General features: G+C 36.1%; 4 protein-coding genes and 1 non-coding gene across 5 annotated transcripts; 2 read left to right on the plus strand and 3 right to left on the minus strand.

The window, feature by feature from the left end:
• Positions 1–1,475: 1,475 nt before the first annotated feature.
• Positions 1,476–4,896, minus strand: LOC108991819 (eukaryotic translation initiation factor 3 subunit F-like). Its single transcript, XM_018966207.2, has 6 exons — positions 4,494–4,896; positions 3,979–4,058; positions 3,304–3,533; positions 2,520–2,641; positions 2,132–2,245; positions 1,476–1,997 (listed from the first exon to the last, which is right to left on the minus strand). Exons 1-6 carry the CDS (start codon positions 4,713–4,715, stop codon positions 1,908–1,910), a joined length of 858 nt encoding a protein of 285 aa, XP_018821752.1. The 5' UTR covers positions 4,716–4,896; the 3' UTR covers positions 1,476–1,907.
• A 1,151-nt stretch (positions 4,897–6,047) lies between these two features.
• LOC108991817 (aquaporin PIP1-2) lies at positions 6,048–7,801 on the minus strand. Its single transcript, XM_018966206.2, has 4 exons — positions 7,354–7,801; positions 6,823–7,118; positions 6,594–6,734; positions 6,048–6,505 (listed from the first exon to the last, which is right to left on the minus strand). The coding sequence occupies exons 1-4, from the start codon at positions 7,700–7,702 to the stop codon at positions 6,413–6,415; spliced, it is 879 nt and encodes a 292-aa protein (XP_018821751.1). The 5' UTR covers positions 7,703–7,801; the 3' UTR covers positions 6,048–6,412.
• Positions 7,180–7,252, plus strand: TRNAK-CUU. Its single transcript has one exon. It is a non-coding gene; the product is annotated as a tRNA-Lys (tRNA).
• A 4,107-nt stretch (positions 7,802–11,908) lies between the features above and the next one.
• On the plus strand, positions 11,909–16,863 carry LOC108991815 (glycosyltransferase family 64 protein C4). The gene is made up of 5 exons (XM_018966203.2): positions 11,909–12,556; positions 13,621–14,017; positions 14,633–14,796; positions 14,892–14,962; positions 16,480–16,863. The coding sequence occupies exons 1-5, from the start codon at positions 12,360–12,362 to the stop codon at positions 16,638–16,640; spliced, it is 990 nt and encodes a 329-aa protein (XP_018821748.1). The 5' UTR covers positions 11,909–12,359; the 3' UTR covers positions 16,641–16,863.
• A 3,530-nt stretch (positions 16,864–20,393) lies between these two features.
• LOC108991886 (nematode resistance protein-like HSPRO2) lies at positions 20,394–22,095 on the minus strand. The gene has a single exon (XM_018966290.2). The coding sequence runs from the start codon at positions 22,002–22,004 to the stop codon at positions 20,607–20,609; it is 1,398 nt and encodes a 465-aa protein (XP_018821835.2). The 5' UTR covers positions 22,005–22,095; the 3' UTR covers positions 20,394–20,606.
• Between the last annotated feature and the right edge of the window lie 3,830 nt (positions 22,096–25,925).

Consider the following 25,925-nt stretch of genomic DNA (forward strand, 5'->3'; position numbering starts at 1 on the left):
TAGATAATTACCAAATTTTACTCATCATTTTCAATACCAATGCCACACGTCAAAATGTAATTTATCATTTTTATCTTTCTATTTGAATACATATATTAATATGTAAATATATGTATTTAAATAAAAAAAACAAATTACATATAAATGTATAATTTAAAAATGATAAATAAGATTTCTCTTTCGCAAAATCATTTGGACGATCTGTATCATACGGGCCGTCCATACCAGCTACAATGCCAGGCATCCAAAGAGCACTTACTACAGCAGTAGCTGTCACTTGACATAAGCACACCCATCAATAGAGCTGTGCAAAAAAGTACATAATCCAGTCTGTCCGTAAGACCTGATCTGAATTTATCCAAATAAGCGGTTTGAAATAGCTTGTAGGTCGAACCCGCTAAAACCGACTACACATTTTCACAATTGATCTCAAACCCTATCTGCCATCCCTCCCAATTTCTCTTTGTCGTCATAACCACTTGCAGTCGATTTAAAGCACAAGTTGGAGCATGTTAAACATATTATTGATCCATTGTTCAACCACAAGAAAAATCCTCAATTTTATGCCGATTTGGAAAAACAAAAACAACAAAACAGAGCATTTCATCATGGAAAAAAACCAAACCTTATAAACTACACGAACGAACGAACGATTAAATTGAAGAAGAAAAACAGAGCTTGTTTGCATCAACCTTGAGGAGCTCGGTCCAAGCACCATTCAGGAATCCCCATAAAACCCATATCGAAGGCTCTGCAAAAAATGTTCATTTCATTGCGGGTTCGATGAAAAGCAATATGAAAGCGATGAACGCAGCACCTAAGAGGAGAACCCATTTCATCGCAAGGCCACCATTGTTACTGTCACTCGCGAGTGCCATGGCTAGAGCCAGCAAGATCCACACAACAATGACTCCAGGAACACAACTACAGCCATGGCGAGCTCTCCCACTTCAGAAACGCAGCTACAATGATGACTCAACGGTTAGGTTTCATTTCGACTTCCTCCTCACACTCTCGCTTTCTCTCTGCGTTTATCTTTTTACAAAATTTCTCTATAAAAGGGACAAATAATTTCACTAGTTAAAATTATAATCGACGCCCACAGAATGAAAGTATTCTCGTCGGATCAGATAGAATCGGGCCGTCTTGTTTATTCTGGATACCGGTTTGGATCGGGTCGGTCCTAAACACTAAGCGGATAGTCGGTGCTCACCCCTACCCATCGATCAGGCTATAAGCTAAAAATTACATGAATAAAGTTCAGGTTTAAAGTTTTAATGATACATGACCCTTTTTACAACCCATTTACCCTTGAATACAAGTTTTGATGTTATTTTTATAAATTATTTTATAAAAATATCCATCATTTAAAACATGATTATATAAAAACTTCTGAAAAAAAAATTATGTCTCATTTTCCTAACCCAGAATTGCCAAGCAACTACGAAAACATATCAATTAAACACGACGTCAAATACGTGACTAGGTTTCTCGTTAACTGCAGGAAAGCAATTGTACATGTACTATAGAATCATAGATTTGAGCGGTTTTGTGGAAATAGTCCCATCCACATTTGACATTCTAAGAAACCTACTAATATTAAAAAACCCAGTGAAAAATAAAATTAAAGAAAATCTCGGGAGCATTCTTATACCAGAAGAGAAACAATAGTACTTGATCTCGACCACAAAAATTTGCTCCAGAAATAATTCAACCGCCACAAAAGCACTCTTCTAACTTCTTTCCTCAAATCAATGATACCCCCCCGCCCATTCAAAATCATGCAACATATCATATGACTCTCTCCGAATAAAAAGTCAGCATCTTCAAAGTTGCCATAGATCACGGACGGAACACTTGGTAAATTAAATTTTCTTGGCACATGGGCTCCTTCCAACAGATTCGCATTACAAAATCTGAGCAGCTGTGTTCAACTTTTCGGCTAAGCTGAGCTGCGTCCTGGTGATGCTTGACAAATAGAGCAAGAGCAAATTGTCCTGCAAGGGAAAAGAAAAGGATTAAATTCACCATCAGAATAACAGCCACATTGGATAATCAGTTGAATAGTCAGTTAGTACATGTACTTCAATTCTAACTTTAATGAAGGCATTAACCTAATAAATTTAATTACCTGTAGACTGTTATTTACAAGTTTATCCAAAGCTGATGGTGACAGGTTGGGAAGGGACGATACAGTTTCTGATAGAAATCTTCCTATACTGTTATCTGGAGCTACATGCCCATCCTGTGAAGAAAAACATTTATAATCTTAAACAAAAAGAAGGAGGTGATCAGTAACCTCAAGGGGTGGTGTTGTGAGCCTGAGGCGAGCTAAACAAAACAAACTCTGCATTCACACTCTTGAGAGCCATTGGGCTGGGAAGATTTTTCATTGAATTACCCAAGCTGCACTTGTTGAAAACTCCCAATATTATTTAGGACTTTGTCCTGGGCACCCGGTGCCAAAATAAATAAAAAAAGACACACGATCAATAATTGAAAAGATATTGCAACCTTACCATAACATTGTCAACATATTTGTAGACATCATCAATTAGAGCTAATAACCTTTCCATTGAAGCTTCCATCCCTTCTAAATCATTTGGGAGTTTGTCAACCGTTCTTGACTTTACGATATCAACTGCCATCATGAAATTTATTCTTGATCAAAGTTGCATCAAGATTATAAGTCCAATCAATCACACATAGATATGCATCAGACTACAACACATCATCACTCAGATGATCGATGAGCCCAGAAAAATTCAACTGAATCCCTTCGTTTTTTTTTCATGCCTACTACGTACTCTGATAATGGTGTGCCTTTTAAAAGGAAGAAAGAGACTTTTTCATCAACTATGAGAACTTTTTCAGCACATGTAGACATTATGTTAAGGGCTTGTTTGGAAAAAGTTTTCATATCAAAATTTTCATCTCATCTCATCTCATCTCCTTCCCAAACATCACTCAAACACAAATACTTTCAAACTAATCAATAAGATTTTTTCAAACTTTCAAATAAAAAATAAAAAATAATTCAACATTTTCAAATTTTCAAACAAAAATAATATTAAAAAACTATATTCTAACAATATTTTAATTTTATAATATTTTTTATTCAACTTCTTCTCTCTCCTTTCCCAAAACCCCATAAAACATTAATTCAAACTATCTCATTACTATTCCCAAACTATCTTACTACTATTCACAAAATTTGCATCTCATCTCACTCCCCAAACTTATCCTAAATCTTCTGTCATGAATCGTTTCAAAAGGAATGAGGAACTAAAAGTGAATTCTTACATCCAACTCGTTCAGCTTCAACCATACGAAGATCAAGAGGAATTTCCTGAAATTGCGCAGCAAGATGCCGGTCTCCAAGAGACAAAATGAAAGAAACATACGCTTTGATTGTTCCCTGTCCATTCCTGAATCCTGTGTCAACAGTCAGATGAACAGGATTGGGAACTTCTCTAGAATAAAACTCGTGTATGAGTGCACTACCACCAGTGACACCAAGACCAGTTGAATACCTGCATACATTCATTGTTTTTATAAGGTATCAAAGAAAGATTGCAACCAGCTCATACAAATCAAAACTCCTTTGACATAAACCCCAAATTAATCCAAAAAGCAGCCAAGCAGGAGTCGGTTCCTGTCCATTTTCAAAACACGAGAAACCTAAAGCTCAAAAGTAGCTACATTTTAGTTGATATTTTGATATTAAGAGGATTTCCCAAGCTTGGGGGTGGACAACTTTTTTTTATTCTTTTTCTTTCTAACAAGTTGTTAAGACATGAACTTCATTTTGACCTTTGATAACGGTTCAGATCGATCTGATACCAAGTAAATTTCCCCGTATAAAATCCTCCTCCTCTCGCACCCCTTTTGTTAATCTGTATTTTGCAGTTTTGAAATAGTACCTAGTATTATCAACAACTAAATATTAAAAGAGTAAAAACGTAACGTGCCATTTACCATCCAACAATGACTTCCTTCGGATTCACTTTTTGGTGCGATGCTAGGATATTGTGATGGTACTCGATATCCAAAGCAACCTGCAATTTATTTTTTTTTTTTAAAAAAAAAAAAAAAAAAAAAGAAGAGGAAGATGCGAAAGAGCATGAGAAAACATGACTATTGTTGATGTGTGGGAGCATTATCAGTGACTATCACAAGCATAGATAGACTGTACAAGGTCTTTAAAACCAAATACTGAATCGGCACTTCTAATTTGACAGTTAGGACACGCTAAGTTGGCATAAAATCAAAGCCAAGACGAGACACAATTAAATTTCCCAAAATTAAAACCTTCAACTGATAAAATACGGCAAATCCATTCATCATCCTAAGTCAGGTCCCAAATAATCAATTTTACCTTTCTGATTATCTTTTTCTTACAGACCAAACAGTAATTATATAAATATTAAAATCCAAGATAAATATTATAATAACGCAAATTCGATGTAAATCTCATGGGGAGGGAGGGAAACCTGGTCGGAGGACTCGCTGTGTGGAACGGCATAGGAGTTGCGGATTTCAACCGTGCCGTCGGAAGAGACCGAGCCAAGGAGGGTACCGATTACGCGCTCGGCTTGGTCAGGACGCCTCACGTAGCAATCGCAGATGCTGAAGATAACCAGAGGGTGAACCCTCGCGGAAAAACTCGCCGAAGACGGTGTGAACTGCAGCACTGTGTGCTTGCTCGCCGCCATTCTCAGCGCTCGGATTGTCTGGGTTCGGGACGGGCACGCGAACTGTGCACAGCGGGAGCTAGGGTTTGCGGAGAGTGCTGAGACGTTGAGAGTAGAAGAGATTGGAATTTGGAGAACACTGTTCGGTTATTATTGGGCCACGAGAGGTGCTACAATTGGTTTCAGCCCATTACACATGATGTGATGCCCTGAGATAAACTCGCAAAAATATGTCCTGAATGCATGAAATTATGGTACCCGAAGTTTTAGTGAAAGACGAATTAAAAAAGATTTTCTGCCCATAAGTTTTATGGGATTTCTCTGAGTGGGGAGTGGAAAATCAAATCTAAATGCTTTGTTTAATATTAGGTTAAAGGGGAATATCGTTCTTCATTACAAAACAATGGCTCAATAAACTGAGGGAAAGAATCTTTCCATACACGCATCTCTTCAACATGCCATGCATATCAGTTAATGTTATAGTTATAAAAAAAAAAATCAGTTAATGTAATAAGCGTTGATTATTGTCCCAATAAACCAACTTTCAAATAAAATTGTGATACAATAATTGTCGCTTCCTATTTTGAATTGCGATATAATAATGAGCGGTGCTACTCTATACTCAGAGTAGCCTGTTGTAACTTATTGTAAGGTTAAAATTACTTTTTTTTAATAATTTTAAAACATTTTTAAAAAAATATAAAAATATATCAATATATTATTAGTCAGTTTCTTAACTATTAAGTAAAAAAAAATTAAAAAATTAAAATATATGAAGTATTAAAATGAAGAGATAAGTTCAATGAACAAAATAATATTTTTCTATAATAATATCAATATTCTCGCGTCACTATGCTCAAGACTTGTAACCATCCCGTCTTATTTTTTTAATACAGTGGCAATTATTAAATAGTCAAAAACAAAATGGGCTATCTATATCACCACAGTAGGTGGGTGCAGGTAAATGCCCTTTCCGACTATAAGACAATCGAATGGGCAGTGGCCTAAAGAAAAGTAATATAACTCATCACCCGCGAGCTAAAATGTACATTAATTACCCAACAGTGATGAGTTATATTACTTTTACGAATACTAATTTATGAGCTTATTTTTGCCTTTTCTTTTTGTTGTACCAATCATGTTATTATTTGACTCCATTTCATGGTTAAATATCAAATTATCTATAAATAATAACGAAATAATTTTTAAATAATAATAAATAGTTTGTAAATAATAATAAATTATTTATTGAATAATAACCAAATAGTCTGAAAATATCTTCCAGATTTCCAAACAGACCTTAGAATGAGGCCGATGAATACCACCCAACAGTCAAGATGAAAATGGTGCATGAACGAGCATGAATTCAGTTCTGGTAAGAAGTACACTGATCTGATTTATATAGTTTGGAACATGATGAGCTTTGAAGCAGTTTGGTCTTTGTTATTCTGCATTGAAAATACATAAGTTCACGGCCAAACAAACAAAGCCCGCCTACTAGAAATGGGGCGCATCAACAACCTATTCCCCTTTGAAGAAGAAAGACACGAAAGAAGGGAGTTTGAAAGAAGCATGCCACTATTACATATCTTATCTTTACCCACACATACACGCAGAAATCTGGACAGACTTGGCTAGAGTGGTCTTTTAACTTGCAACATCAATGGCCACAAAATATAAAGCATCATGGATTGTGCGCGGAGAAAGCGTCACTAGCTTCACTTTGACTTGAAGGGAATGGCTCTGATCACAACCTGGTGGTATAGAGCTGCGAGTGCTGCCCCAATGAATGGTCCCACCCAGAAAATCCACTGCTCAAGGAAAACGGGAATAGGTTATAGATTATTTATATATATATATATATAGATATCAAGAGACGGGAGAAATCAGATGGTTTACGTGGTCATCCCAGGCGCGGTCCTTGTTGTAGATGATTGCAGCACCAAGACTCCGAGCTGGGTTGATACCGGTTCCAGTAATGGGTATGGTAGCCAAGTGTACCAAGAATACCGCGAACCCAATAGGTAGAGGTGCTAAAATCTGATCAAGACAAAAATATATCAACCAATCATCATATTGAAAGAAGGAAAAAGAGAGAGAGATCAGAGCCAGAGGGGAGACTGCTTACAGGAACGTGGGAGTCCCTGGCGCTACGCTTGGCATCAGTGGCGGAGAAAACAGTGTATACAAGAACGAAGGTACCAACAATTTCAGCGCCTAGGCCATCACCTTTGGTGTAACCAGGGGCCACAAAGTTGGCCCCACCATTCAACCTTACGTACTCGCCCTTCAAGAACCCCCTCACAACACCAGCACCACAGATGGCACCTAGGCACTGCATCACCATGTAGAACAACGCCCTCGTCAGCGACAGCTTCCTCGCCAGAAAAAGCCCGAACGTTACGGCTGGATTTATGTGACCTCCTGCCGCAATTAAAAACCACAATAAAATCAAATAATTTATGCAGCCAAAATAAGAATATGAGCCCGTCTAGCTCAGTTGGTAGAGCGCAAGGCTCTTAACCTTGTGGTCGTGGGTTCGAGCCCCACGGTGGGCGCTGTTTTTGTTTTCCAGCACCGGGATCCGGATCTCAGTCCCATTTAGATTTTATAAGGCAAAGAAAAATAACTGTAAAAATACAGCCGCATAATGTCGAACCTGAGATGCCAGCGGTGCAGTAGACGAGGGCGAAGATCATGCCGCCGAAGGCCCAAGCGATCCCTTGGATACCGACATTTGCGCACTTATTTTTACCTAGGTCGACTGGCTTAACAACGCCCATCACCGTCAAAATCGTGATGTACAGAAACAGGAAGGTCGCGACGAACTCGGCAATCCCAGCCCTGTAAAAAGACCAAGAGCTCAGCTCCCCAGGCTCAAACAGTGGAGCCGGTGGCGGCTCCGTGTAGTCCTTGCCATCGTCCTGGCTCTGAGCAGCAGTCCCGATAGGTTGCCTCTCCGGGAACTTGTTGGCTCCCAATCTAACATCCTCTTCTTTACCCTCCATTTCAGCCCCGACTCCAAAGCTTTAGCAACAAACAAGTTGATTAGTGAGTGATCGTTTGATCTTCTGCGCCCAACGAGAGTGGTAAGTGGGTTGTGGAATTATATAAAGCAAAACGGGACCAGAGTTGCTGAAGTGAGCAGGAGAGGTGGTGGGACCATGTGGATGTTTTAGAATGAATTTATTTTCTTATCTAGAGGCCGACCAATCATTTTCACTACCTTTCATGTAAAAGTCTATTTTACCCTTTATTTATTTATTTCTTGTTTTTGAAGGTGGGTCTAATACATTATGTGTTTTTTTTTAATATGATTTTTTTAATTTTTTAAAATATTTTTTTAAAAAAAATTATAATATTATTAAATAATAATTACATAATTACGAAATAAAAAAATAAAAATAAAAATAAAAAAATTACTAGCGGTAGCCCCAACGGTAAGCATACCTTTTTCCTTTTTAAAAATGACATTACATTATTTTGCACAAGCTCGTCCATACACGTGCCGAGGTTGTACGAATAACTCCACCGTCCATGCTCTTAAAAATGGAGAAAAATTGTAAGGTTGATTTTTCCCACTTTTCATGGACTACCAGTTAATCCCTCCTCCCTGTGACTGTATTATCTTATCGGCTGCATCTTCACATTCGCCTCGAGGAGTCATAAAAAGTTCAAATATAAATATTAAATGTGAATACACATTTCTATATTAATAATATTTATTTGTTAATATAGAAATAAATATTGTTGTAAGATGAGTTATTTATATGACATTAAATATTTGATAAATATTATAGAATTTACCGTATTTCACATTCAATTTTAATCCGGATCTGTTTTATTATTATTATTATTATTAACCTAAATCTTAGGTTCAACTCTCTTTCATTGGCCTCAAGCTATACGTTAGAGCTTAATATTTTTTTTGAGTTTCATTGTAATATGGAAAAGGGAATAAAATGCCAAGGTGAGGTGATGAACAAGGGGATAATCATCACAAACATTAATTATTTTCAAGCTTATCCAATTGTTATGGGCCAAAAGATAGTGATGACAAATAGGTTATCGTTCTTTCTTTCAACATGGCTCGTAATAATTAATTCATCATTTGCCTGTTAAATGATCATTGGGCTTCTAATAGCCCTATTAATATTGTTTTTTTTATACATATGATCAGAGGAGCTAATGATTACTTGTTCACGGTGCAGAGGCCAGTGGCAGACATTCATGCTGGAAGTTTTGTTTGTATGAGAAGATTAATCTCTCATCCAGTAACGTGTCTTTTTTATTACGGATGACATGTCCGGATAAGAAACAAAAAAAAAAAATTGATGTTATTGTCGCATGCCAATGTCTTCGAATCTTCTTTCAAATTACAGTCGAGACTCGCACCACAATTCGCATCTGAGTTAGAATCTGGATGGCAAAGCCGCCCCCACATTGGTGTGGCTCAAAGACAAGATGCACTTGTGCGAATTAGTACAACCAGTATAGGGCCAGGGCTCTTTTCTGGACCACAGCACTACAGCAGCACTTCGATGGTTCGCTTCATTCGGGGACTGCCCCAGCCCCAGCCCCTACTGCTCAAGTGCTCCACCAGATTTTGTTTTCACTTGTCTGTAAGTGGAGTAGCTTATATTGATGCATTGATCATATTTCATAATAAAATAAATTTATTTTTTATTCTTTTAATATCTATTATTTCATCATTTATAGATATACAAAATTATTAATAGCACTATTTTGTTAAAAATTGTAAATGACACTTCTATTAGATTACCCAATTTTTAATAACATTATTATTCAGTTGTATGGCAATTTAATAGTCTGTAATGGTCTCGGTTTGTCGGTTTTCTTCAGAACCTAATTGCATATTTATAAATACTGAATTTATTTGGTAGCATATGAATTGAATACTAAATTAAGTTAGGCAAGAAATAGGTGGATGACATTCACAGGACGGACAAGTATTCCCGAATAAACAAAGAGAAAATTCTCGATCATTATCACATGGTGACGAAACACATCATAAAATATATAGCAATTATATATTTATTATTCTACGAAACAACCGCCTATTTAAGCTAGACCATAGCTTCTATCTGATACGGTCAAATAGCGTTTGGTTTGGGCGTTCTGGTGTGCGAATCCAAATGATTATCGATACTTTATTTTGAATGCAAACGACGTACATGACAAATAGATTGAGGCACATTTAATATATCACAATAAATAAATAGCCCTCTTTAAAAAACTAAAAAAGCAAAATGTCTCTATACATTACCACCGCCCATGACGCACAGATTAAGAAATATATATATATTTTTTTTGTACTCTAAATCCTATATCACAATAAGGATGATTTTCTTTGAATTATTTTCTGAGATTGAAGATTAGTGTTATAATCTTCACAATAAGTGTTATAATTGAAGATTAGAATTATCACAATAAGGATGTTTTTTTTAGAGATTAGTTTATATTGAGTTTTGTAAATGATAAGTGTTATAATTACGAAGAGATAACATAAAAGTAAATTTATAAATTTAAATGATTTCATATAATACGTTAGATCGTAAAGTAAATGTAATATATTATATTAAGTCATGTTAATTTATAAACTTATTTTTATAAAAAAAATGTTGTGGTTAAAGTGTTTTTCTTTTTAAAATTTATACTCATATCGTTGTCAAGGTAATTCAATTAGAGAAATGATACTTACAATCGTGGCTGTGCAAGTGCCGTACAGTCACTTTGAAAAAAGTAAATAAATATGAGATCCACATGAAAATAAATTAATTTTTTTAATAGTAAACCCCAGTCTTTTTTAAAATAATTATACGATATTTACGCATTCAACGACTGTATATATTATTACTCATTCAATTATTACCGGAAACTCCACCCCCGTGACAGCAATGTCACCTTGCACGAGGCCCACTCGACATACTACTACATAGTACATACACTCCGTGCCAGATGGGTTTGTAGTGCAGGCAGCCCAGTTGGTCCAAGGAGCCCACAAAATTATTAGTGGTGGAAGTCCCAGCACTGGACTTTCAGAGCCGAACATAATTTAAGTTCAAAGTTCTGACCCTTATTAAACTGATCGTTGAGTTTGGTGTAATTCTGAAACTGAGTTGCATTCATCTGTCCACGCTATTAATTTAATTCACTCGTGTCCTTGTATCCACTAACCAGTTATTGTCGTGAAATTCCTCCGAATTATTTTGTCCTGGTCAAACGGTAGTGGTTTTTGATATGTTCTGTAGATTTATGCTATTCTTGTGGGCTAGAGTAGAGACCAGTTGGAACGGCCCAACGACTAAATATACATCAAAATGAGGAGGGAGGTTTCAATCTAATTGTGGGCTCCTGACTGCTAATCTGTTTCTGGGCTAGACCCCGTTAAATATAAGATCTTTGAACAGTCTAATCCCACATAAATATTTAATAGGATGCTGCTACCGAGCCCAACTGTTACGTAACAGCTGGGCGTACAGTTAGTTGAAATTTTGTGTTTTTTTTTTTTTTTGTGATTTTTTTAATATCGTTGATTCATTAATATGTATAAAAAAATATATATAATTTTATTAATAGTCAATTTCTTAATTATTAAGTAAATAAAAATAAATTAAAATGTATGAACAGTAAAATTGAGGGGGCAAACTCATGAGACCATTTAGTATTTTCCTATTTAATATTGTTTTTTTATCTCTTTATAATTATAATAGTCTAATTTGATCTCTTTTACTCTTTATATTGTGATCCTTGTCAATGTTAATCATATTACCGTACTTGTTATTGATTATAGTATTTTGACAATCTCTAGTACAATCTCTAGTATAACGGTAACATGTATAAAACAGACTACCAACTAGATTGAAAGAAGAGTACATACCAAATTGGATAATGGATAATTCCAGCTTTTATCAGATCGACCATATCTGTACCTCACTACCAACAGAAAGAGTCGAAAGACTTGCGAGATGATTCTATAATGCTAGATATAAATTTATAATAGACAAGTTTAGTACAAAAATTTTATTAAAATTTGGATTTTATTAATAAAAAAATATAAATTTTACAGTTTCTAAAAATAAAATTTACCTTTTTACAAAAATTTATCTATTTAAAATTTATACAAATTATTATTTCTCCTATGTAAATATCAAGCGGACTCTGAAAAACAAAACAAATCGAAAAAGGAAAGAAAGATGAAGCTATAAATATCTGAGATTGGGATGGGAAGAGATGGGTGCCAAGCCCAAATGATGCCCAGGCGGAGTGTGCGAGTGATCCAACCGCATATGATGATATATATTCAATGGACGCTAACACCGTTTTCACGTCCACTTACCACACCCTAAATAATCTCCGTTCCTCTCAATCAGCGGAAGTGTGGAACCTTAATCCCAGTTGAACTTAAGAAGAAGAAGAAGACGTGAGATTAGGCTGTGTCCTTCGACGTGAACGAGTTTTTAGCCCTACGCTTCACCATATTATTCCCTTTTCTCTCTCCAATCACCGGACGGCACCGGCGGGTATAAGAACGGGCCGGTTGTAACCGTATGCATGGATCTTTGTTTTTCTAAAAGAGCAGTGACGAGGGAGGCCGAGTCGACTCGTCCCTGAAACCGCCTCGGACGAGGAGGGATCGCGGTGATGAGAGGAAGCTTTTTGAGCCGTCGCACAGTACAGAGACTCCGGCAACTGGCGATCGCCACCGTCGGATCGGTCAAGATCGAGCTCGTCCTCTGCTGCTGCATCGCCTTCACGCTGATCGCGCTTCTGAGTCGTGCTTCGGGCTTTACGGGATGGACCAGTCCCGGTGTTGCTTTGGAACGGTTTTCTGCTCCACGGTTCGTACAACTAGATACACAAAATACTCTCTGATTAGTAACTTATAATTAATTGACACTGCTATTGATTACAATTATATATCTGGTGCGTAGGTATATATATATATATATATATATATATATATATATATATATATATAAGTTTATCGTGCATAAAATTTTTGTTTGTATCCATGTTTAATGAATATCTTAAAGAAACAATTCAGTTTTGACCATGTCTTGGTATTTAGATTGGGGATTCATATGGATTGTTGCAGTTCATTTAGCTTAAGCAGACAAATTGATTCAGTTTTTGTAATAAACTCTAAGACTGTCACCCAAAACGGAAGAAAAGAAGAAGAGAAGAACATCTTTGAACATTTCATGTAAAATAAATACGAAAGTTCTAGTTTGCTTTAAAGCAGCTGGTGCTGGTGTAAAAAATCTAAAGCATTCTTTATGTAAAAGAAAGTAGGAATTTTCTAATTTGGCTGTAAAGCAGTTGGTGCTGGTGTAAAAAAAAAAAAAGGCTCAATTTTTTTCCATGATTTTTTATCATGTAGCCATGGAGTGGGTGGGGGATTGACAGCTGAAAAGAGAAAAGAAGAGGAAAGGCTTTTTATGCATTTTATTTTGGAATGGTATAATATTTTCCGAGGGAGCGATTCTAAATAGTGGTGAAAAGTAAAATATTTCTGATAGGATATACACATCATTAACCTTGCCTTTATTTTTAGTCTTTTAGATCTCTGTCAAGCACTTACTTTTAATTTGCTCCTCAAAGAAGCATAAAGTTGAGAGAGAAGTATTCACACTTCACAGTTCACACACTTCATACCCGCTACTGAGAGGACTCGTTGTATTATGAATCAAGAAATCTTTGTAGAAGAATATATTTGTGTAAGAAAATGGAAAGATTGGAGCTTAATGCATGATCACAAAGTTGTGTTGGGGGACAATGTATTAATAGGTGGGTTTAACATGCATATTTGTTTTTCTGGAAATTGTTGGCCATTATATCATTCCTTAAACAGAATACCAGTTCGTATTATGTATTAATGTTGGATGTATATTTTCCTCAACAGGAAAGGATATGCTATTGTAATGAACACATGGAAAAGATATGATCTTTTGAAGCAGTCCATTTCTCACTACTCATCATGTCCTGGACTTGAATCTGTTCACATTGTCTGGAGTGAGCCCAATCCTCCATCAGATTCTCTTAAGAAATTTCTAGACCACATTGTACAGTCTAATTCTGGAAACGCACAACATGTTGAACTAAAGTTTGATGTCAACAAGGAAGACAGTTTGAACAATAGATTTAAAGAGATTAAGGATTTGAAGACAGATGCCGTTTTTTCAATTGATGATGACGTGATATTTCCTTGCTCCTCTGTGGAATTTGCATTTAGTGTATGGCAAAGTGCACCTGATACAATGGTGGGATTTGTACCACGTATACATTGGGTTGATCAATCGGTATGCCTTTATCGTGTATCTATTTCCTCTCTTTCTTGAAACCCCTTATTTCAAATAATTCCTTACCCTCAAGCTAGTAAATCTAAGTTCTTGCCTTTCTATTTATTTGATGTTCATGTTCAATAAAAAAAATATGTATTCTGGTAGAAATATACCTGATTCTGGTCACTTCCGATTTCACCACCTGTTTCACCACCACCCCTCCCTCTCTTTGGCAAAGCCATTTATTGTCCAAAGTACGGAAGAATGTATGTGCAACATATGCCTTATTTGTCACCATTGTTTCTGCCCTACCAAATGCGAAAAAGTACATTTTTTCATATAGCACACAGAACAATAAGGAAAAGAAATTTGACAAGTTGTCATAACTTAACTTGTGGATCAATCTGCAGAAGCAAACTTTTCATGAAGCTGTTAATATGGCAGTCTATGACTTATGACTCAAGTGTCAAATCCTGAGTTAAGCCTGGGATTTGAATTTCTGTATCAAATGCATTTATATTGCCCCCATTTATTTTCTGTTGGCATTACCTAGAAGGAATCAAGAAGCTACCTGCATGTTGAATATCTGGATCTGTCAAAACTTGCCATTTTAGTAATTCCATCTCTGTGCAGAAAGGTAGCAGTCATTACTACGTATATGGTGGGTGGTGGTCAGTTTGGTGGACGGGTACATACAGTATGGTACTTTCAAAGGCGGCCTTCTTCCACAAAAAGTATTTGAGTCTGTACACAAATGAAATGTCAGCATCAGTTAGAGAATTCATAACAAAGAACAGGTTCTTCTCCATCTGCTTAATGCATTACTTGGAATTTGTTTCCCCTGCTTTTGTTGATACTATATTCATACCAAATCTTGGAATGGATATTCCAGGAATTGTGAAGATATTGCAATGTCTTTTCTTGTTGCAAATGCCTCAGGTGCTCCCCCTATATGGGCGAAAGGTAAATGCCATACCTGATGCAAATTTGGTTATTGTCATTGGGTTATGTCTCTCTTGCCATTTTTTTTTTTATAAGTAAGAAAAACTTTATTTAATGAAACTAGGTGAAGCCCCATGAAGTATACAGAAGGGAAAATGATAGGGTTACTACCCTCTTACTACTCATGTACTACTTTTTTTATATTTGATTTTTTTTATAATTTTTTATTTTACTTAATAGTTAAGGAAGTGATAATTAGTAAATTTATATATTTTTTTAATTTTTTCTTAATGATTAAGGATGTTAAAAAAATACTTAAAATAAAATGATAAAAAAATAAAAACACTACAAGTAGTAGATGGGTAGTAGATAGGTAGTAAGCCTATCACTACCCATACAGAAGAAGCACATAATTACATTCTTTTTCCATTTGGTTGATAAGTATTGAAATTCAAATTCTTATTATAAGCGTAGAGGAGTGAAGCCCAAGTTCAACGGACATAGACAAAATTACACACCCATAGGAGATATTCATATTATGATAATGAAATCTATTTAGGATGAGAATGTTAAATAATTTTTTTGATGAAAAACATATGCAGCAAACCTCAGAAAGATATTACTTGAAATCTCATGTGCCATGAGCAATATGTAGGGAGCAGTGGAATTTTGATTGTTATTACACAATGATTATTGCAGATTCAAATATGCTGATCATGTGATTACTGGTCCAAAGTCCCTAAGAAGGAAGCCAGTGTTAGAAAAATGATCATATGAAAATTTTCCATTATTATTTGATCTGTCCTCCATTGCCGTTGCCACTGGAAAATTTAGGTTAGCACTGGCGCCACTGAGCTCTGGCTCAAATGGCATTTTCTCAACCCATAAGAATGTATGGGAGGGATAAGTCATGAATTCAACATCCACCAGATACTAGTATACATTACCTTACCTTTTTCATTTTTTAAACCGAGGGTTAGAACCAGTATCTTGAAAAACAGAATTATTTCATCTTTTGAGGGATTATCATCTGTTTGGGGAGCAGGTGGGCTGGCCTGGGAAGAGAAAAAAGGGGGGGACAGGAATTTTTTGCCTCATATCTCTTTTTGCCCATAAAGAAAAAGAGGACTGACTCTGTGGTGCTCAACAGACTATCTTTGTCTTAACCAAATACCAAAACCTCTTTAGTACTTTGATTTGGTACAACACCACATTTCTTTTTTGTGCAATCTAGTGTGTCTATATTGAAGCTCAAAGTTTCGATTTTTTATTGCATTTTGAGAGCACGTGGATCTTTAATAGCGAATGCATCTACATAATGGTATCTAATTTTTTTTTTTTTATAAGTCTACATAATGGTATCTAATTGCCACTTTATAGTGGAAACTGAAAAATATAAGTCAGTTATTTTTTCCCCCCCTACGCATTGGGTTTTTCCAAGATATTCCTTTCTGCTTATTGTTGGTATTTCACTAGTTTTTTAACATATAATTTTTGTATAAATTATTTCAAATTTGTTGGTGGTGTCATTATTGAAGGTAATATATTTGAGATTGGTTCAACTGGAATCAGTAGCATGGGAGGCCATAGTGAAAGAAGAACCCAATGCGTCAATAGATTTGTTGCAGAGTTTGGGCGAATGCCTTTAGTGTCTACTTCTGTAAAGGCTGTTGATAGCCGCAATGTCTGGTTTTGGTGACACAGCAATGATCCTTCATTTCAATTGATGAATTTCCACACTGATTTAGAAAGCTGAGTTATTATTACCTATCAAAAAGAAAATTGAGTTATTCCAAGACAAAAAAGTTTTTTTTTTTTTTAGCCATTCCACTTCTTATGGGATCCTAAGTTGTAAAATATTGAACTTTCACTTGGTGTATGGGCAATAGAAGTCATCACATCCGTTGGATTGATTTCATGTATTTAGATTTTGTAACGTGTGGCAGTTGCTGCCATGTAATGAGATACCTACTAAGATCAACCTTCTGAGCAGAATGAAAGACACTACATGGTTGTCTTATGTTTGATTAAATTCCGCAGTCAACTTTGATATTATTAAGACCGACATAATCCCAAAGGCGTGATTTAGTAGGAATCTATCGATATGGGCATATCTTTTCTTTCTTTCTGCCACCTAGATTCAGCTTTCCTTAGTGATGTGAAAAATGATAGAAGATAAAAGTACAAAACTGCTACATGCAAACGGCATGCGCAATCGGGATGTAAGCGGCTGTACGTGGCAAAGTAGAAGTGAAAACAATAAAAAGAAAAAGTAAAGGCCAATGTAAAGAAAAATGCAAGTTTCTTCTTCTTCCGCCAGAGTTGAAACCCTATATGCAGCTTAGCTCCAACTATGGAGATCATCGATTCTTGTCTGAAAAGTAGATCCCTTTCTCGGTAAGAATACGTGGCTGAGCTCCAACTATGTTGCAAGAAACAGAAATCTAAGGGATGCGTGTAAGGGGAAAAGAGGATGCTACAGTAGTACTCTGTCGAGATCAAAGAAATTGGATAAAATGGAACACATTCAAAGAAATAAAATGCCTCATATTTTGCCCCCGGTCTTCTTCAATCGGCTCCTAAGTGCCCATTTCTCCAAACAATTCTTGGCAAAATAAAATCCTTACACAATCATCGACCTCGAACCCACATGACATTTGGATTGTTCTTATTCCTTATCAATAAAAAATCCCTTTCTCGATAAGAAAATCCTTACTCAAATATGATCTGGGTTGTTCTTATTCCTCATCAAGGCCTTATATCTGGTAGCTATTTCATTTTTGCAGTTTGTCTTTGTGGAGGGAACCAGATCTTATGAGGACGAAACAAGAAAGCGGAAAACAAATATTGTAAGGAAGAAGGGTGAGAAGGAGAAGGAATATCTGAGGAGGAAGGGGAACGACGAAGTGGAGAGGAGAAGGAGAAACGAACCGTTTGGGCTGCTTGTCTTCGTGGAATCCAAAAATATATGAAACGGACCGTTTCATTAACCACGTAGGACACGGTTGCAGGGCGCTTTCTCCAGCCGACTGCAAGCAGAATTTTTCATAAAAGTAACTACTGGATATGATTTGATGTCATTAATATATTTCAATTTCACATTTCTGAGTCCTGACTAAATTACGCATAAAAACTATGCTACTTGGTTGCAGCAACCAGTCTAAAAAATGACACGTACTTAAGAAGGGAACCCTTTAGAATACCACCAAAAAAATACTTAATGAGCCAAGGGCAATTCCATCTCTCTGTCCAACGGAATAAAGTCGCACAAAGAAATTTCCAAGTCTAAGTAAGGATCGATGCCTCTTATTTATTCCTTGGTTACACGAATCAGCCTGGCTATCAAATAGAAAGACTAACTAAATTAAGGAACCACAAAAGATCATATATATCAAACATTTGTCTAATAATAGAAAGCCATAAAAGATTCAGAGGTATGCTGGGGCTTTCTTTGGCTCTGCCTTTGGGAATTCCTTCATATCCAGAAATAATCTTTTCGAGGATGGAAAATTGAATACACCTCGATCTGTTCCGTTTGTTATATTTATGAATGAGACTGACAGTGATACTTTCACACGTAGGGTACCACGTTTGCAGCTGACTTAAAAGAAGCTAAGATGGTACCACTGTACCGGCTTCTTTGTTCAGCTTCATATTAATTTGTCGGCAACCAAAAAATAAGGTAATTGAACACGTGAGTGACAGGGGCTTATAGTCTAGACTCTACACGTGGCCATACCTACAAATTTTAGTATAATACACACCAAGTATTCATAAATTAACACTCCTTGTCTAAATTAAATACTTACCTTTTAAATTATAAAAAAATTACAATTTGTTTTTGTTTTTGTTTTTGTTTTTTCAATTGTTTTAGTTTTAATAAAGATATTTGTGTTAAACTAATTTTATTATAATAAGTGAAAGTAAGATAAGAACGTGATTTGTAATATTATTTTTTGTATAAATAAATATTAAGATAAGAATATAAGAACGTGGTTTGTTTTCAAGACTAAAATTTAAAATTTTGAAAATTTTGAAAACTTCACATCTCATCATTATAACTTTTCTAAATTTTCATACAAAACAAAATAAACAATTCAACTTTTTCAAATCTTAAAATAAACATAAAATTAAAAAATATATTATAACGATATTTTATTCAACTTTTTAACTTTAATCCCACATATTTTATTCTATGTAGTTCGCTTGCGGGTAGGACTGTAAATGAACCAATTTGTTCGATAGTCCGCTTGGTACTTGCTCAGTTAAACTCGAATCGAACTCCACTTGTAAAAAAAAAAAAAAACTCGTTTCATGAAAATAGATATCCACTCGAATTATAAATGATACATACCCGACAAAACTCAACTCAACTCGACTAATGCTTATTAAGGCCCGCTCGTTTATGCTCAAGTTGATTCGTTAGCTCGACTCGATTAAAACTCATTCATATATTAATAAATATATAAATATATATTAACTAATAATAACAACATACCACTTATAATTAAATATATAATATGTAATATAATTACTTATGTCTATATAGTGAATATACTTCATAAGTATATTTTATAATTTGTATAATAATTTTTTATACTAGTATGTGGGAACTATATATAAAATAGATATATGATATCATATTAAGTGTATGTTTTAATAATATATATATGCATATAATATATTATTATTTTAGATAAATATCAACTAGTTAGATATTAATTTTTTATAAATTTTTTAAAATTTTATAATTTAATAGATGTTGATCTATGTGTTAGTTATATAAATTTAATATTAGATTTTCTATTTTTTTAATTTATTAATTATTAAATCTTATTAAAAAAATAATAATTTGAGTTTGAGCTTGGCTCGACTCGAACTTATTTGTGGGACGAGCTTGAGCTCAAGTTGAAAGTTTAACTTATCAAGTCAAGCTCGAACAAAGAATAAAAAAAAAAATTCTTGAGTTCGGACTCGAGTATTTTGAGTCGAGCCGAGCTCGACATGCCAAAAAAAAACTCGACTCGGCTCGATTACAACCCTAATTGTGAGGGATATCTCTCCGTTTTTTGCCACCTTCTATTATTCAGCTCCTTTAGCATCTTCTGGACATCTATTCTAATTTCTATTGATAAGGTGGTATTCCTTGTTTCATACGACAAGGAACTATTTTTTTTTGTGTATTTACTAAATCACTCATAGAACTTGTTCTCTCAACAAATTCCAAGACAAAACTTTATATGATTCTTTATTAAGTTTGGGAGATGTTTGTTTTTCCTATGTATAACATTTTTATTAATACTAAAATATCTAATTCAAAATCGTTCAATTGTCATATTGAATTAATTCCTGCTCCATTCTGAACTCGACTTTGGTCTTTAAAATCAAACCTTGGTCCTTTGTCCATTTATAAAGACCAATGCACAATAAATTACAAGTTTTTAAGAGTATAATGGAAAAATTTTAGTCACCAAGGATTCAAATATTCAGAATTAAGCCAAAAACCGTACAAAGAATTAATTTAACTTTTCACTTCCCATGTGTGTCTAAACCTAACACTTCCCCCTTGATTTCTGAAAACCCGGGTTAGCAACACGACGAGTCAAACAATTTGACTCTCGAGTCAAGCCCAATAAGACTCGCTGGGTCTTCAGCCAGTGTCCATCTATCCAAGTCGCGCTCCACCGTGTTCATGGTTCCAAAAATCCCCCAAAAACGTCTTTGCCGCGTCCAAACTCGGGAAATATGTCGGCTCAAGGAAGATCCGACTCAGCGGGTCACACGAATCTGAGCTCACTACGACTCGGTTCGCGCTCGCCTCCAAGCTCCCCATCACAACCACGAGCAGTTGCTTGTACGCGTAGAAGAATCTCTTCATAGCCGACTCGATAGACTGCAAAGCCTGAAGCAGGTGAATCTGCTCCATCTTCTTTTCTCTGTAGATCTTCATCGCCGCCTCCTGGACCCTGGGCCCACCCATGGGGTCAACCTCAACGCCGAGAATGTACGGCACCTTGTGCTTCAGATCCTTGCAATGCCTCGCGATCTCCACTAGCCCCTTCGATCTGAAGCAAAACGGTCCCTCTTCGTTGGAGGACTTGATGCTCAATTGGTTCTTGAGCCTGAGAAAATCGTCCGGGTCCATCAAGAGGTTTAAATCCTCGATATCGGCCAGAAGCTTCCAGATCCGTTCGATCAGATAGCAATCGCTCGCGGCTCTTTCAAAATCTTTGTTTTCGATTCGCTCTGTGATTCGCTTCAAGAGCTGTTGCGACACGTAGATCCACGACTCCAGGATTTGGTGCGTGGTGTAGAGCGTCTGGTTCTCGTAGTTGTCGATGTGTTCGTACGGAGTCTTCTTTAGAGAGTGGAGTTCGCTCGGCTTGCAAATCAGATCGTACTCGAGGTTCGGCTTACTTGCGAGGTTTGGCTCTCCCAAACCGAGAGTGTAGGGACAATTGTGCATCTCGCACTCGATGGAGTAGAGAATCTTCTGCGCGATGCGCTCTGATTTATGCCACGTGGCAAGCCGAGGAAGCAAGCTGGCCTCGCTGGTACGGCTCACCACGGTCGTCTCACCTGGAATCTTCCACACCTCGGCGTAGCTCCCATCGCGAGCCAAGACGCCACTCGAAGACCTCAGATCGACGATTGGAGCTGTTCCACGTGTCGCACCGTCTTGTTCGTCATCCTCGCAGAGATTGGCAATGATCTCTATCTGAGACGTTGCGAGCGACTCGAGCCTCCGCCTCCACTCGCGCCGGTTCGTATACGGCCTCGGATCCGACAAAAACGTTGAGACGAACCGGAACGAAATCTCTAAAGCCTGCAAGGCCGGTTTCAAAACAGATTCGTTTTTCCAACTCGGAAACTCTTTAGAACTCCATAGCTTCCGAAGCTCCGGGAGGCGAAAATAGTTATCGTAAGAGGAGCAAACGCCAGCATTAGCGGCGGATATTTCGGCAGCACGAAAGGATGGCGGAACGGAGACTTGGAGTTTGTTGGAGAGGTTGGGGGATTTGGCGGATGAGACGGTCTTTGCCTTCCACTCTAAATCAACCATTTTTGAACTGCGAAATCGAAACCAAAGCGGAGTAGAAATTTGAATCGTAATATATGATTTTGTGGGTATTTGAGGAATTGAGAGACAGAAAGGGGTATTTATAGTGGATAAGAGGAAATTTGAAAAGCCAGCCAGCCAAAAGGCGTGTGGACTGAAGATATACGAATATGAATACAAACATTAAAAAACGAGGAATTTGAAAGACGCGGGTGGTCTACTACAAACATTAAAAAACGAAAAAAAAACAAAAAAACAAACGGCACATGTATGTACCCTATCCATTTCACCTAACGTAGAAGGTGCTCGAGCGCGTTGTACGCTTAAGAAGGAAGCTGCCCTTTGTTGTAATCAAGGAACAGTATCGTTGAAGATGGACCTGGGTCATTGTACGTTGTGGTTCGATTAAGATTAAAAGTCCGCGTAGGAGGCTAATGTTCTAGATCCCACAGCTTTGCATCTTCTTGTTTTAACATTTCCTCGTGGTGTAGAAATTTAGAATGCAGTCATGTTTAGCCACGTGTTATGATGGGATGGACCAAGTAACGTTGGGGGGGTTGGGTCTAAAGAGATGCATGTTATAGTAAGCAGCGCAGCCAAGGAACAACATTGGATCTTTTCCTAGGATGCTTCGTCAGTGTTCTTTACCGAGTCCATTGTTGAGAAAAATGTTTACGAATGTATTGTCGTCGGTTTACCAGGTATAGGAAACTCAGGAATTTGTCCCTGTTTCCAGGGGAAGAAAAAAATACTGCAGCGGTGCAGGTGCAGGTGCAGCCTAGCCAGCTGATTAATATATTAATTTCTGCCCTTTGGTATACGGAAGGTGCAAAGATTTTCTAAGATTTCATGCGCCCGCATCGGGAATAAAAGCTGAAACTAAATGGTCTTTTTTGTCGGAATTAAATTTATGGCAAATACTGATTAAAATCAAAAGAAGCGATAATGATAACATTGATAAGGCCGATATAATGGAGCTAGTCCATTTAGATTCCACCTTCTCGGATGGTGAAATGACAAAGCAGATTAATATATGCATCAGCAACTTGATCATGTTTAGGATAAGATAAGAGGTTAGAGCAGATGGATTTGATTGTACCTTTCTTCATTAAACTACTTTTGAGTCCAAAATATTGGCTCCATGTTAAAAACCAGAAAACAAAAAAAGAGTTTGTTTTTTTATTTCCCGTTGATTGTTAGGTTCGTTCCATCAATATTCTCCATCTTGTTAGCATGAAACTAAGGATTAAGACCCACCATTAGGAAATCATATGCAAAAACATATTCCTCAATCCAAAGTCGACGAACCTGCTCAAACAAACAAACCAAGCAACAAAACTACGAAACTCTTCCGATCCCTTTTTCTTTTGGGTTCTTTTTCCTTATACCCATTTATCATAAAGGGGTTCACATGACAATAATCGCCGTTCCTCTCTCAACCTTTTTTTTTAATTGATCCCATAGTGTTTGTCAAAATCATGTGTAACTTCATCCAGCTAACAATAATGAAGAGCGCCATTGTTCAAAATAAAGGGATCGATCAAATAATCGAATTCCCCTGAGAAGTTACTAGCATCTTGTTTTGGTGTCAATGCAAGGGATCGTTTTATTGATTTTTTTATTTATGGATGTCCTAGTATCTTGTTTTGGTGTCGATGCAAGGGATGGTGTTATTGATTTATTGATAATTTTTCTTGGATTTGAACTTGTTATTCTTCCGTCATAAGTAATGATTCTTAATAAATTTGGTGTGGTCACTCTTGGACAACACCCAACAAAAAAAATTGTAGAACGCCCCTCTCTCAACCACAAAAATAACCTTTTTCCTACAAAATTCACAGCCATGATTAACAGCGTCAGGTTAGTAAAACATAACGAGTAGCTAATGTCATGTTTATCGTATCGTATTCTCTCAATGGTTATGTTAACAAGAAAAATTAATAATTTTCAAAAGCCTCCATTTCTGATCATTGGAAGTGGAAGTGGTTCACGTTGGTTTTGGTCTTTTGGATAAAAGCCTAAAGCCTCCATTCCTTTTGTCCGTTTCTCACACTGCCCACAATTCAAAGGTTGGCGAAAGAAAGAAGTTTCACGTAGTTGGACTCGACCCCTCCGTGTTTACCGCTTCAACTCCGCCAATCCCACTGCCTTTGATTGGTACACGTGTCGGTCAATATATGTGCTTGCCTCCATTGAGGCGATGACTCCAGACGTAGTAGTTAGTGGCCTATGGCCTGGCTTGGCTCCAACTCGGCGATTCTTTTTTGGCCAACTAATCACGCGGGAAGACATGTGAGATGGCCCCCTTCCCAGACACGTGGCATGTAAATCACGTGCGCCACCCACTATCATCCACTCTACCTGTCTGACATAGGTGGACAGATCGAGTCCCATTGGCGGTGCCAAACCAGCGCTCCCGATCATGACGCGTGGCATGTACGGTTGGACATTGATCGGTTAGTTGGCTTGCACGTCTAGCAGGGGACATGCGTCGTTGAACAAGATGACCACTTATTTGTATACTAAATAAAACATTTATTTTTAATTTGTTCTTTGAACTTAGGAAGAATGGCAAACCGATCAATTATAAATGTTTGAGTTTCTTTTATTTGACTTTGAAGGGAGTCAAAGGTGATGTTGCAGAGGTTTCCTGGCAATGAAGCATGTTTTCGGGCCGATAATGGGCTATTACCTACATCATCCATCCAGAGTGCGGGATTGTCCCATTTGCACGTTTTCTCGTAGATAGGGATGAATCTGAGTTTCTGGCATATAGCTCGTGTTTCTCTACCTTATCCGGATTTTAAGTACATGTTTTTTTTAAAATATATATATATAGATTTAATATTTAATATTAATATTTTTTAATTATTTAACAAAAAGACTATAATTCAAATTCCAACCATCCTTGTCCAAAGTATATGGTCAAGGAAAAGAATTGATGATGCATTGAAGGAGAGAGAGACCGGTGCTAACAGACTGTGTTGTGCCATTGGATTGAACATCACGTCGTGTTAGGCTAACGGAAATTTCTATCCTTTTGATTTTGAACAATTTAAGTTCATATCCACAGTGCACAAATAACGATGATTATACAGATTTTGCTATGATTTTTGTGTCCTCTTTTTTAGTGGTTGAAAATACTTTGGCTGCCTTATAATTGTAGCATTAATTATATTTTGATGTGATCTACTACTATTTTGTTTCCATCCAATACATGATGTCGCAGAAAGGACTATCCTGTAAGGATAAATATGAAAAAAAAAAAAAAAATCTTGAAATTTAAGACTGAGATGTTATAAAATAATGAAAATAAAAGCATGAATCGGATAGAAATTAACACTAATAAAAATTAGAAGACTATAGATAAACTTCAAATGTCAATATATAGTACCATAGACTTGAGCCAAAGTTTGTTATTAAAGTAGATTGACTATATATATTATTTCTTGGTCATCGAAACATGATCAGGAGTCCACCTTATTTATGCATATATTAAGAACATCCTCAATCGATTAGTTAAGAGTTAAATTTATTAAAAATTTAGTTATTAGAACATAAAATAACATCATAATGATTAACATAATTGGAATTTAGTTACAGTTACTTTTAAAATAATTTTTAAATTTGAAAGTAACTATTCATACATCAAATACATTTTATATCAATTATTTCTCTTTTCCTTTTAAATAACAATTGAAAAAATATAATTAAAATATGATTACTAATTAATATATAATATTATGAATAGTAAAATATAATAAAATAAAATAAATTCATAATTAAAATATTAAAATATTTTTTAAATTATTAATTATTCATTACTATATAATAAATAAATAGATAATCTAATGTAGAGATTTGATATAAATAGTAAAAATTAAATTCATCTTATATTATTTTATTGTCATATAATAAAAAAAA

This window comes from Juglans regia, chromosome 7 (assembly GCF_001411555.2).
Source record: "Juglans regia cultivar Chandler chromosome 7, Walnut 2.0, whole genome shotgun sequence".
NCBI lineage: Eukaryota > Viridiplantae > Streptophyta > Magnoliopsida > Fagales > Juglandaceae > Juglans > Juglans regia.

Coding starts and splice junctions, on each gene's coding strand:
- LOC108991817 (XM_018966206.2), bottom strand. CDS start 7,702: ATGGAGGGTAAAGAAGAGGATGTTAGATTGGGAGCCAACAAGTTCCCG. Junction 7,119..7,353: donor CTGCACCGCTGGCATCTCAG/GTTCGACATTAT, acceptor TAATTGCGGCAG/GAGGTCACATAAATCCAGCC. Junction 6,506..6,593: donor ACCGCGCCTGGGATGACCAC/GTAAACCATCTG, acceptor TTCCTTGAGCAG/TGGATTTTCTGGGTGGGACC.
- LOC108991815 (XM_018966203.2), top strand. CDS start 12,360: ATGAGAGGAAGCTTTTTGAGCCGTCGCACAGTACAGAGACTCCGGCAA. Junction 12,557..13,620: donor GAACGGTTTTCTGCTCCACG/GTTCGTACAACT, acceptor TTTCCTCAACAG/GAAAGGATATGCTATTGTAA. Junction 14,018..14,632: donor TACATTGGGTTGATCAATCG/GTATGCCTTTAT, acceptor ATCTCTGTGCAG/AAAGGTAGCAGTCATTACTA.
- LOC108991886 (XM_018966290.2), bottom strand. CDS start 22,004: ATGGTTGATTTAGAGTGGAAGGCAAAGACCGTCTCATCCGCCAAATCC.
- LOC108991819 (XM_018966207.2), bottom strand. CDS start 4,715: ATGGCGGCGAGCAAGCACACAGTGCTGCAGTTCACACCGTCTTCGGCG. Junction 4,059..4,493: donor ACAGCGAGTCCTCCGACCAG/GTTTCCCTCCCT, acceptor AATAAATTGCAG/GTTGCTTTGGATATCGAGTA. Junction 2,642..3,303: donor TGAAGCTGAACGAGTTGGAT/GTAAGAATTCAC, acceptor TCATGATGGCAG/TTGATATCGTAAAGTCAAGA.